This window comes from Suricata suricatta, chromosome 2 (assembly GCF_006229205.1).
Source record: "Suricata suricatta isolate VVHF042 chromosome 2, meerkat_22Aug2017_6uvM2_HiC, whole genome shotgun sequence".
NCBI lineage: Eukaryota > Metazoa > Chordata > Mammalia > Carnivora > Herpestidae > Suricata > Suricata suricatta.
In genome coordinates, this window is record NC_043701.1 from 148395391 (window position 1) to 148407919 (window position 12529).

Genomic DNA, 12529 nt, shown 5'->3' on the forward strand with positions numbered 1-12529 from the left:
ACAGGGCTCCCATTGGATACTGGAAGTTGAGCTCTCATCTCCCATGGAGATGAGCCTCTCTAGAAATGTGACTATTCACATGAAATTTTTTTGTGCTTTAGATGTGGAAACAACTTCTGCGCATCTCATCGTTATGCAGAAACTCACAGCTGCACCTATGATTACAAGAGCGCAGGGAGGAGATACTTACAGGAGGCAAATCCTGTGGTTAACGCACCCAAACTTCCAAAAATCTAGCTCTTGCTCTGTGCCTAGGAATCGTATTACAGTGACAGAAGAAATACTGCTTAGGCTGCATTATATTTGTTCGACTCCAAGAGATTTGCCAAATGACAAAAGCATACGATGCACACTGTTGGAGAAAGAATGCTACTATATTTGACATCTTTATTCTTTGGTGAATCAGATGTTTTAAAAGTAGTTTAAAAAACTTTATAATGATTTAGCTTTGTTACTGCATATCCTGTGTTAATTATTTTATATTATTTTATATTTGATACTGGACAAGTCTTCAAAGGTTGCACTTTAGGAAGTTATCACTGACTATGTAAACCAGCTTCTGTGTTGTATAGAAATGTGCCGTCATGTAATGGCTCTACTCAAATCCAACACTTTTTTGAGGGGGCCAGGTGGGGATAGAGATTTGTTTTTTAAAAATCCCATGTGAAAATATATGGAGTTTACTAGCAAGTTCCTTTTATTTCAAACTACTTTTTATAAAAAAGAACATTTCATTTCCCAATGTGGTTTCAACACATACATATTTCTTCCGTATTTGGATTGTCATTCAGATATGTATCCATTCTATAAAACACATCATGTTAATCATACTATATATTTCTTAAAATATTACTTTTTTGAATGGTAGTTTTACAATAGAAGGGATTTCACTTGTTACCATTAAATATAGAATCCAGCTTTTCACTTTTTGAAAAATGGCTACATTTTAAAACAAAATCTCAGAGCTTGGTTTGTTTTTCTAATATGTTGAGTGCTATTACCAGGAGAAATTCAAATAAAAATTCAATTTCATTATGAGTTTGATTATTTGATTATTTACAATAATTTTTTCTTTTATAAAGACTTAAAAAAATTATGTTTATTTTTGAGAGAGACAGCCCGTGAGTAGGGGAGGGGCAGAGAGCGAGGGAAACACAGAATCTGAAGCAGGCTTCAGGCTCAGCTGTCAGCAAAGAGCCCAATGTGGGGCTCGTACTCATGAACAGTGAGATCACGACCTGAGCTGAAGTTGGACACTCAACCAGCTGAGCTACCCAGGTGCCCCAATACTTTTTAAAGAAAACTATTAAATTAAATAAATCAATATTTTACTTGGAAAAGTGACTAACAGTATAAAGATATTCATTTACAGTATAAGGGCCCTGCTCCCCAGATGTAACCAATATACTGTTAAAGCTTTTGGGAGTTCATTTGCTTCATGGAAGCTTAGTTGAATCTGATCCTGAACTCTGGTAAATAGCTGGCAGACCCAGATAGATAGACTTTGCAACTCTAGCCCAACCCCAGTGGGATCCAAAGTGGTTCCAGAAAGCTAATTTAGGGTGCTCTACAGGGTTTCTTTCTCCATGCAAAGCTGAATGAACTGGAGGGTTCTGCTACACATTACCTTCATACTCCCAATTTTTATTAGTATGCTAGTCTGCTGAGGCTGCTCTAACAAAGTACTCTAGACTGAGTGGTCTAAGCAACAGAAATGAATTTTCTCACAGCTTCTGGAAGCCGGCAGTCCCATTTCAAGGTTCCTTACAGTGGTTTTCTGGTAAGATCGCTTCTTTTTGGCTTTTGAGGGGTGCCTTCTCATCGTGTGTCTGTCCTTGGTATGCAGACACAGGGAGCTCTCTGGTGTCTCTTCTTTTAAGGACACTAATCTTAGGGGATCAGGACCCCACTTTTAGGACTTCCCTTAATCTTAATTACTTCCTTAATCCAGACACTGCCATACTGGGAGTTAAGGTTTAGCATACGAATTTGGAGGACACATACGTTTAGTCCATACCAGTCAGTTCTTTTTAGTTATATTACTTATTTCAAATTCCACCCCTCCTCAGCAGTTACCCTCATCCATATTACCATAGTTTTCACCAGAGCTATTGCAACTGTTTCCTAATGGACTTCTTGAATTAATTCTGTGGTCATTTATATGACCCGGTTTTCTACACTTCAATTGTAGTGAACTTGAAAGCCAAAAAATTGAGCATACCAACGCTTGAAATATATCAGTAACTTCTGCTCTTAGAATAAAAAGACCCAAATTCTTTTTTTTATGTTTAATTTTGAGAGAGGGAGAGAGAGAGAGAGAGAGAGAGAAAGAGAGAGAGACAGAGTGCGAGTGGGCAAGGGGCAGAGAGAGAGGGAGATACAGAATCAAAAGCAGGTTCCAGGCTCTGAGCTGTCGGGCACAGAGCCCAACACAGGGCTCAAACCCACGAACTGTGGGATCATGACCTGAGCCAAAACCAGAGGCTAACCGACTGAGCCACCCAAGTGCCCTTAGTCTCTTCTTATGTGGACCCCAATCTTAATGGATCAGGGCCACCCTAAAGACCTTATTTTGTCTTAATCACCTTTTTAAAGGCCCTATTGTTGCTGGATGAACCGGGCCCTGGGGCCTCCAGACTTAAAGGAGTTAAAAGTTCTTGGCCTTGTCCGAGACGGATTCAACGACAGACACACAGCACAGCAGATGAGTAATGGAAGCAGGAAAGCTTGTTAAAGTAGAAAGTATATGATGAGATATGAGAATGGGCGAGGTAGAGGTAGCACATAGGAGGAGCTGTGTGTTCTCAGGGTTGGGTTTCTGTTTTATTGACAGTTCTTAACTAGGGGGAAGAATAGTTATCAATTTGGGTGAGAAGCAAGAGTTTCTCACTTTTTCTTTCTAATTTAGTCATGGGTTTCCTGTCACAGCATCCTCCATCTTGGGTCTGTCTGGTTTGATCTGGTTTCTTGTGGAGCACTGCCAGGACAGGCCTCTGACTTTTCCCCGATAGCTGGTCAGGACTTCCTCATTGCTGGCCTCCAGGTATCCTGTTAGTACCTACCTGCCTACTCTGTCTCCAGTACAATCACAGTATGAAGTACTGGGGGTTAGGAGTTCAATGTATAAATTTTAGGAAGACCTGATTCAGACCAGAATAGATCTTACATATTGCTGTGATAACAAATTAACCCTCAAAGTTCAGTGGTTTAACACAACAAACTTTATTCCTCACCCATGCAAAATCCAGTGAGTCAGGCAACTTCCCAGGGTAGCTGATGAGATTTCAGGCTGATTCTCTAAGATTGTTGCAGCAGGGGAGTGAAGGCTGGAGGTTGTATGTTGGCTTTTAAAAGATTTTATCTAGAAGTGTATTATGTTCTGCTCCCAGCCCATTGGTTAGAGCTAGTCATACGGCCTTACCTATTTGCCAGAGTTTTGGAGGTGAGAAATGGTAGTTCTACCCCAGATGGTAAGAACAAAAATCAAGCACAACAGGTAGAAGAGTTAGGAGTGTTGTTTTAGACAGGGTAGTCAGAAACATCCTGTGGGGTGACCCCGTTGGGTAGAGGCAGGTGGTGAAAGAATTCACCGGAGGCAGAACAACAGAGAAGATTTTTGAATACACAGCAATGGAGGTGGGCAGGACAGCAAGAGAGATACTGTCTGCCACAAGGCAGTGCTGGGGACTATTGATAAGGGGAAAGTGAGGAGGTATGGAAATGTATGGAATTTTCCTTTTTTGGTACCTGTGTTCTGGTGTAAGTAACCCATTGTGCAGCTAGGGCTTATGGATATTTTGAGGTGGGTCACCTAATGGGCCTGTTTGTATTCAGCTTACTCAGGTTTCCATTGCTCAAGCTGGTTGCCTAAAAGCAGCCTTTGTCCATCCACTGTGAGAGAGTTACATTTAAGTAAAGTCACAAAGTGCTCCTCTCCCTGTCCTCACTCTCAGCTTCTTGTTTTATTGAACTAGGAACAATTGGAAAATAAAGTCTACATGCATCTAACAACAGATGTGCTCTGCCTGTTCATTCCCCTTGCTCACCTACCTATGGATGACACCACCAGCCAACTCAAGGACTTCCTACAGTTGTCACTCTCTCCTCCATTGATATTTTCTCATCACTGGACCATTTCAATTAGTGTATAAATATTTAAACAGAAAACCTTAACCCCCACATCTCTTGCCTGCTGTTGACTCATTCCCCTGCTGGTCTCTACAGCAAAGAGAAATCTGCTTGCCGTCACCAGTTACTATCTCTGTTATAAGGCTTGTATCCTTACCACTTTATCTTAATTGCTCTGTTCTCAAGCTCTCAAAAATCTCTCCACTGGCAAGTCCAAAGGTCAGTTCTCATTTTACTCAACTTCTCAGCAGCAAAGGAAATGATACACTGAGGCACTTCCTTTTCCCTAAAAAAATTGTCTTCTCTTAGACTTTAGGACTCCTCTGTTTTGTTTCTCCTCTTTTCTCTGGCTGCTCCTAGCATGTTTCCTTTGCTTAGACTTCCCATCTCTGAAGTGCTTTTTCCTCCAATTATGCAATCAGTGCCTAGGTCAGCAACTTTCAGTGATTTTCAAACTGTAAGTCCACACTGTTACTTGGTTAAAAAGTCAATTGAGTTGGGAGAAGTTTTTAAAAAGTGGAACAGAATAAAGTAGAAAAGAAATACTGAATTATACATTTCAAGGTAAATTTGCTTCTTGAAACTTTAAGTTATCTACATGTATTTGGTCAGTATGGGAACTATTTTGTATTCTGGGTTGAGATCAGAAGGTATAGTGTGATCTTATTTAATTTTGTGGCTTTAAATACCACTGACCAATCAATTTATATCTCTGTATCTCTCCTCAGAATTTCAATGTCTTCTATGCAGTTGCTAACTGTACAGCTCTATTTGAATGGCTAACGGGCATGCCAAATTTAGCACTTCCAAAATAAAATGCTTGATTCCTGCCCATCCCCCGCCAATCTGCACATATCCTTTGTTGATTTTAAAGATAAAAATAATGCGGCGCTTGGGTTAAGTGTCCGACTTTGGCTCAGGGCATGATCTCACGGTTCATGAGTTCGAGCCCAACGTCTGGCTCTGTGCTGACAGCTTGGAGCCTGAAGCCTGCTTCAGATTCTGTGTCTCCCTCTCTGTCAGTCCCTTCCCTACTAACACTTGCTTTCTCTCTCCCAAATAAATAAATAAACTTAAAAAAAGAAGTCAGTTATTTTACCAGGAAAAGTGAATTTATTTCGGAATAGCAGAGAATTGCAATTCAGGACAAACAAGGTACAGCAAAAATCTTAGGGTAGTCTAACAAAGGAGAGGAACATTATTTTATGGAGATGAAGGAGGAAGCCAGGAGGGGTTGTTTTGAACAAAAATCCATTGGAGAAAAGTAAGAAATTCAGGGTGATGAGGGTTTCTTATTGGCTGAATTGAAATGCTGGCTTAGTCAACTTCTTATAGGAGATGCACTGTGTATCTTTTCCTATTGGGACCTGTAACTGATGATTCTTTCTTGTTATTCCTTCTTCTCTTGGGGTTATTGATTTTTTCCAGTAATTGATGAGTAGTGTTATGGCACAGGAGCTCCCCCCTGCTGGTCTCCCAACTCCATTTTAGTGAGGTTTCCCATTATTAATTTTCATACCTTTCTCCATCTAAGTAAATGACAGTTCCATTTTTTTTGGTAGCACAGACCAAAAACCTTGGAATCATCTTTCACTCTGTTCTGTTAATATACATCTAATCAATCTGAATATTCTATTGGCCCTACTTTGGAATATACCAAACACTACGTCAAGCAAAACTGTCACTTAGCATGGCATAGGAAGGCCAAAATCAAAAGAACAAACAGAAAAATGAAACTACACTTTCGTGATTATTAATAAAAAGGAAAAAGCATTTAGACTTGGAATCAGGAAACAGAAATTCAAGACTACCCCTACCACATCGAAGCTCTGTAAAACCTTAGCAGGTTATTATTCACCTCTATTTGCAAATCCTTATATTCATCACTCCAGTGAGAACACTAGTACACCCACTGTGTTACATGATATGCTGTTACAGAGTCCTATATAACTAAAGTATATCTATTCTACTTACCAATGTATTTCTTCTGCAATGAGACCCTACCTGAAAAACTAGAAACGGTTAGATACATTCAGGCGTTTGGTGGTGACTTCTTTCTTTCCCACAGACTCTGCGAGAGGGTAGGCAGTTTCCTTCCCCATGTGGGCTGAAGCAGTGGACAGCCCAGTAGTGTACTAGGAGTCCCCGTCACCACAAACGATGTGGAACTAACCTGCTGCCATAAAGCCAGTACTCCCCTGGGAGTGAGTACCCGGTGCCCATGAACAGTTCCCTTACTGGTAGCCATCCATTCTAAGTGCAAAGATTTCTTTCTGATTGTGCTTAGTTTCCTTGCTGACAACGCTCAACTCCGGTCCAGGTGGTGTGAATCTAGACCCAGGACCTGACCAAGTTCAAGTTGTCATTTCTTATTCCCTCAGGACTCTGACCTCCTCTGTGACTACCCTGTTGCCAAAGGTCACATATAGTTAACATTTATTGAGCACTGTATGTATCGGGCACTTTAAAGTACTGTTGCCAGCATTATTTCATCTTCATAACTATTCAGTAGATACTTTAAGTAGATGAAGAGGTTCAGAAAGGCTAAATAAATTGCCTAGATGGTAATGGCTGAGCCAGGACTCATCCTAGCATGGTCTCCATGAGTACTGCCTAACTACAGATCCCTCTGGATCTATGAAGGGTCTTTGCCACTTCCTACAGATTCACATCCATAGATTAACCAAGTTTTTGCTTCTCAAGCATGGTCTAGGCATAAGGTATACCACTGAAAGATACTATACTGCCTTCACCAAACATTTGCTGCCAGAAGCAGCAGGAAAAGTCAAGCAGGTTGTGGCAACTCACCTTGGAACCTATTTTCCACAGTAAAGATGGGTATGAAGAAACACACCCCTGTATTTTCTATTCTTTGTAATATTGCATTCTAGGTGGATTAAAGAAATGAAGAAGATGTTATTTTGAGCCCACTGTTTTGACCCTGTCAGTTTGCTCTTAGGTATGCAAAGTGATCAGGATTGTATGGAGGAGTTAATTATGCAATTAACATATGCAATATCTATGCAACATATGTAATATCTATTGCCCTGGACAATAGAACACTTCTGGAATATTTGAAGGTATTTGCTAACAATTCACTCACAAATTTACAAATAAATTGTGCAAATTATTAGTCTCTTATGCAATTAATATTATGGTTGAAATTGCCAGTGGCTGAAACTTCACTTCCGTAAAGTCTGATGTAGGAAAACGACTTGATAGAAATAGTTACTAAAAACAAAGTAAAAGCTATAATCATAAAAGTTTGGTGTGGAGAAAGCTGAATGCTGAGTAAAATATTTAGATGTTTGTATTTATACATACAATGTCTAATCCTCATGAAAATTATAGTACAATATAATTTCAAATAAAAGTTGTAAGTCCCACAAGCCTTTCTCACACCCATTATTAGATGGGGTTAGGATGGAGAACGCTGTGCAATACTCTGTGGATAGTCATTCACTCTGATTAGGGAGCGAAAGCTAACGAGTTCGTTAACGTAAAGAAAGCTCTTATTGCTTATCCCCCGCTCGGCATACGTTTGCTACCTTTACGTCAGGTAGTATTTCCATTTTTCCCTCCAAGTTCAACATCAGATTACCGGACCGAATTCTTTCTCCTTTCAAGTGACTATACTAATATATACGGTCAGGCCCAAGGGTCACAAAGGGACGAAGCCGTAGTGGTGGTGGGCTATCCTCTTCCGTGTCCAGACTGGGCAGGACGCGCCGAGTCTTGCCTTCATACCGCTAAGACCAGGGAGAGCGCAAAAGAGCCGCGCCACTGCCGCTGCCGCCCACCCCGTAGCGCGCCCTCGTTGCCGGGCAACGCCTCCACAACTCCGCCCGCCGGCGGACACGTGACTCGCGTGTCACGTGACGAGCCAGCGGCGTCCTCCCGCGGAGGGGTGTAAACAGGCCCGGTGGCGGCCGAGCTGCGGCCCTGCTGCGTCCTGGTGTCCGGCATGCTTCAGGCGAGCCGGGGCGGCCCAGCCGCGAGCGCAGCGCCCACCTGAGGTAACTCCTGCGGTCTCGGGACGGGCTTACCTTACGCCGCGCGCAGCCGTTGCTGCCCGCCGCCGACGAGGCCGGCCGAGCCCCGGACCCCGGCAGGGGGTGTGGCTGCCGGCCCTGCAGTCCGCGACAGGTGGGCTGGGCGGGGCGGGGGCGGCCGCCGAGGCCCCAGCTCTGTGCGCCTCCGGGTCGCGGCCTCGGCGCGGAACGGGCCGAAAAGCGGCAGCGACCCCGGGCTGTGGACCCTTCCGCCCCAGCTGCTCGAGGCTGCTCTTGGGGCCGCGCCGAACCGAGGGCCGCGGGATCCGTCGGGCGCTGAGGGCCTTGGGCTGCCATCGTGGAGTCCAGTTGAAGTCTGGCACTTGCGAGCTGTGAGACCTTGGCCAAGTCAGCGTCAGCTCTCGCCCTGGCCTGAGTTTTCCCATCTGTAATGGATGTCTGGACTAGATGATCTGCGAGGACCTGCCTGTTCTGACGTGTGTGATTTCGAGAGACCCGCATACTTTGGAAGCTGCTAGACGGAAAACTTAGGTAGTACTTGTCTTTTAATTGCTACCTTCCTGTTTGTCTTTAAATTTTCCACCTGACGCGATTTGTATTCTTACTCGGGTGAAGTTTTTCATAGAAAACTTACTAGACAACGTCATAATGGTTTCTGTTATTGCCTTTTTTTCAGGCTTTTTTTTTTTCTCCCCCCGCCCTTCGGATGCAACTATTTGAACCTTTTCTGGAAGCCCCAGTGGTTAGGGAAAAAAAAAAAAGATAAAAACGAAACCGTTTTTTCTGCCTTGCTGTCTTCCTGTTCCACTGCACTCGCTACCTCTACGGGCCCCCCAGGGATCATAGGTTGAGAAGCATTGGTATACTGTTGGGGAAATGTTTTGAGTGTTAATTTCATAGGATCCGCAAGATGGATCTTTAGCTTATGTGGAGTTTTCTATTTCCTTAGATTTTGTTAGATTGTATGCCAGGCAATTAGAGAGACAATTAGTATGTTTCTCATATAGACATGGGAAAGGCCCCCAAATTTCCGAGGGACCTTTCTCTTTACATATTTTCTTGCATTCCAGGCCCAAGGGAAGTTAAATGTATGTTTATAATAGTGAGACCTTACGTTCATTGCTCGTTGTTGCTCAGATATAGAATGGGAACGGAAGATTTTTTTTTTTTTTGCAAGACTTTTATTTAGATCCAACTGAATGGATTAGGACATTTCCTCTGAAAAATATGAAAGTTGAGAGAGTACATGACTTAAAATCTTAGAGCCATGGAATGGTACAAATGTATTACAAATTTTGAAACCCTGGCGCAAGAGAATTTTGGATTTTGAGAGAACTGAGTTTAGGAGAAAGGAGGTCGTGTTTCATATGGTGAGTGAACATACAAACAATATGGAGGGGTGGTCGGTGGACCAAAAATTATAAGGGTGATATTTTTAAAGAGAAATACTTAGTTTTTTGGATTATTGTTTTCAAAGGCTAGGGTTATATTAAAAGAGGAAAACCATAGCCTTTTACAGCTTGTCCACTTGGTGCTTCTGTGAAGTGAGCAAGATTGGAGGTTGAGTGGACTATGAATGGAACCCAAGGTGACCTATGGGAATATGTTTTCTCTTTTCAAGGTAAACTCACTTCCTTGATCTTTGGTGTAGGGCCAGGTAGGTTACTTCTTTAAGTCGGGTCTCAGTTTCTGCTAGAAAGTGAGGAAATTAGATTGATTACTGCTCCATTTTTTTAGCTTCAATTAGGGTTGGCAGATAAAATACAGCTAATCTAGTTTAAATTTTAATTTCAGATTAACAATAAATTTTTAATATAAATATTGCATAAGGCATGCGTTACTAAAACAAAAACATTGTCTGAAATTCCAGTTTAACTGGGCTTACTGTCTTTTTATTTGCTAAATCTGGCAGTCCTCCTTCCAATCTATAATTTCTTCCTGGAGCTAATTCTCTAAATTAGCTCCAGGAAGAAATTATAGATGCATACACAGGAATGAATTGATTCAGCCAGTCAAGCCTCCTTATTGGTTATCAGCAGTAGCGTCTAATTCTTGAGAAACAGCTCTCTTTCCCTTGTGGTCCCCCAGAGTGTAGCAGTTCCTTTTCTGCTGTAAGCACATAATGTTGAGGTTTATACTTCTGGTGGGAAACAATTTAAATATCTGAAAGCAAAAAAAAAAGTTGTCAACATTTCCAAAGGTAACAAATTTAGGCCATGAAATGGCACGCACTGGTTTTTTTTTCTTCTGTAAAACCTAGAACTCTGCCTGTCCTCCAGTTACATGATTGACTTCAAGACGTGTTCTAAGGTGGTAGACTGTACAGGAAATTCTTACACCTTCGATTTGGCCCCGGTGATTATGGGCAATTATCAGTATATGCACTATAAACATTTTATATTTTAACCGACCATTGTTAATCTTGTCTTTGCTGTATTTAAAGAAGTTTTTAATGCTTTTATTTATTTTTGAGAGAGAGAGAGTGACAGCATGAGCAGGGGAGGGTCAGAGAGAGAAGGAGTCACAGGATCTGAATTCAGGCTCCAGGCTCTGAGCTAGCTGTCAGCACAGAGCCTGACGCAGGGCTTGAACCCATGAACCACGAGATCAATGACCTGAGCTGAAGTCGAACGCTTAACCAGTTGAGCCACTGAGGTGCCTCTGGTCTTTGCTATATTTAGAGAGTTGCAATGCTTTATTTAGAGAGTTGCAAATTCTTTTTCAAGGAATGTAATTATTTAATTCCTCAGTTTTTGAGAATTTTAAAGAAAACTAGGCCAGATCTTTACTCACCTCTTCCTGAAATTCCTGAATTTTCAAATTCATTCATTCATTCAATAGTCAGTAAAAAACGGAGGGCCCTCTATGGGCAGAGCAGAGTGATGTAATCAGCGTTCTGGATCTTCAGGTGCTTATCTTTGACCAAGGTGCTAAATCACATGCATTCCAGAGATTATGTGATGAGGTCCTTGAAGTGATACAAATACTGTGGAATTTGAGAGGAGGATGAGAGTGCCTAAGGCTGGTACATTGAATGGCAGAACCTCCTAGAGGATATGGTAGTTAATCCAGGTCATTGTGGTGAAGATGGGGTCAGGAAGACGGGCTGACAGAAAGGTAGGAAGCAGCAGGAAAGGGCAGGAGTCCGTCTTCTCTGTTCTACAAAGCATACACTTCATTGGGTTAAAGATAATTCATTATCTTGTTTACATGTAGTTTTTGGTTCACTGTGATACTCCTCGTCTGCATTAAGTATATTGGGATGAAACTTCTTAGAGGGATATTCAGGTATCAGTGTAGCTCTCTGAAAAAAAAATGTTTATGAAGTATGTCACACATACAAAAATGCATAATTTGCATATACAAAGCTCAGAAAATGGAAGATCATCAATACCATTGAAACCTGTGTGCCTCTTCCTGATTAGACACCCCGGTTCCATCCCTTTGGAAGTAACCACCATACCGAACTCTACCATGTCTTTGCTTTTCTTCATAAACTTATTTTATGTGTATACACGCCTCCAAAATGTTTACTTTTGAGTGCTTTTGAACTTTATATAAATGGCATTGTACTATGTGGATTTTTTTCTCTGACTTTTCCACTTAGGTTACTATGTTTCATTCGTATTTCCGCCCATGCTAGTGTAAGCATTTTGCTGAGATAAACACCTAGGATTGGGATTGTTGCTTGTAGGGTATGGGCCTCTGTAATTTTCTAAATACTGCCAAATTACTTTCCCTTGTAGTTGTGCTGTTTTGCTTTCCTACCCACATTGTATGAGAGTTCTTCCTATCCACGTGCTCTCTAATGTTTACTATGAGCAAATCATCTATCTAATAATAAATTTCTTTTAATGTTTATTTAATTTTGAGAGAGGCAGAGACTGAGTGTGAGCAAGGGTGGGGCAGAGAGAGAGGGAGACATAGAATCCAAAGCAGGCTCCAGGCTCTAGGCTCTGAGCTGTCAGCACAGAGCCCAATGCGGGACTTGAACTCACAAACCATGAGATCATGACCTGAATTGAAGTCGGGTGCTTAACCGACTGAGCCACCCAGGCGCCCAAGAAATTTCTAATATGAGGAGTATGTAAGGAGGTTTTAAATCTCAACAATAAAACGAGAAAGAACTCAATTTAAAAGCAAAGGATTTGAATAAACATCTCTTCAGACAAGGCATACAAATGACCAATGAGCACCTGAAAAATAGCTTGGTCTCATTAGCCACCAGGGAAATGCAAGTCAATATCACAATGAATTACTAAGTCCTACCCACTGGGAAGACTGTAATCTAAAAGACAGGTAATAGCAGGTGTTGTGGAGATTGTGGAGAAATTGAATCTTCATACTCTGTTACTGAGAATGGAAAGTGATGCAGCTCCTTTGGCAAA

The 12529-nt window shown here is 41.8% G+C and overlaps 2 protein-coding genes across 4 annotated transcripts in view; both read left to right on the forward strand.

Annotated features, from left to right (window-relative positions):
• ZFAND4 (zinc finger AN1-type containing 4) overlaps positions 1-1038 on the forward strand; it is a 58023-nt gene extending 56985 nt beyond the window's left edge. For both annotated transcript variants that reach the window (XM_029932142.1, XM_029932141.1), the window contains exon 9: positions 102-1038. In XM_029932142.1, coding sequence (XP_029788002.1) covers positions 102-161 — 60 coding nt within the window. In that variant the 3' untranslated portion in view covers positions 162-1038. The remainder of the gene's footprint in view (positions 1-101) is intronic.
• Positions 1039-8150: 7112 nt separating this feature from the next.
• Positions 8151-12529, forward strand: part of MARCHF8 (membrane associated ring-CH-type finger 8) — a 116517-nt gene continuing 112138 nt past the window's right edge. Inside the window, exon 1 of one of the 2 annotated variants that reach the window (XM_029932145.1) lies at positions 8151-8672. The gene's annotated coding sequence lies outside the window, so the exon portion shown is untranslated. The remainder of the gene's footprint in view (positions 8673-12529) is intronic. The other variant, XM_029932144.1, reaches the window with a different exon arrangement.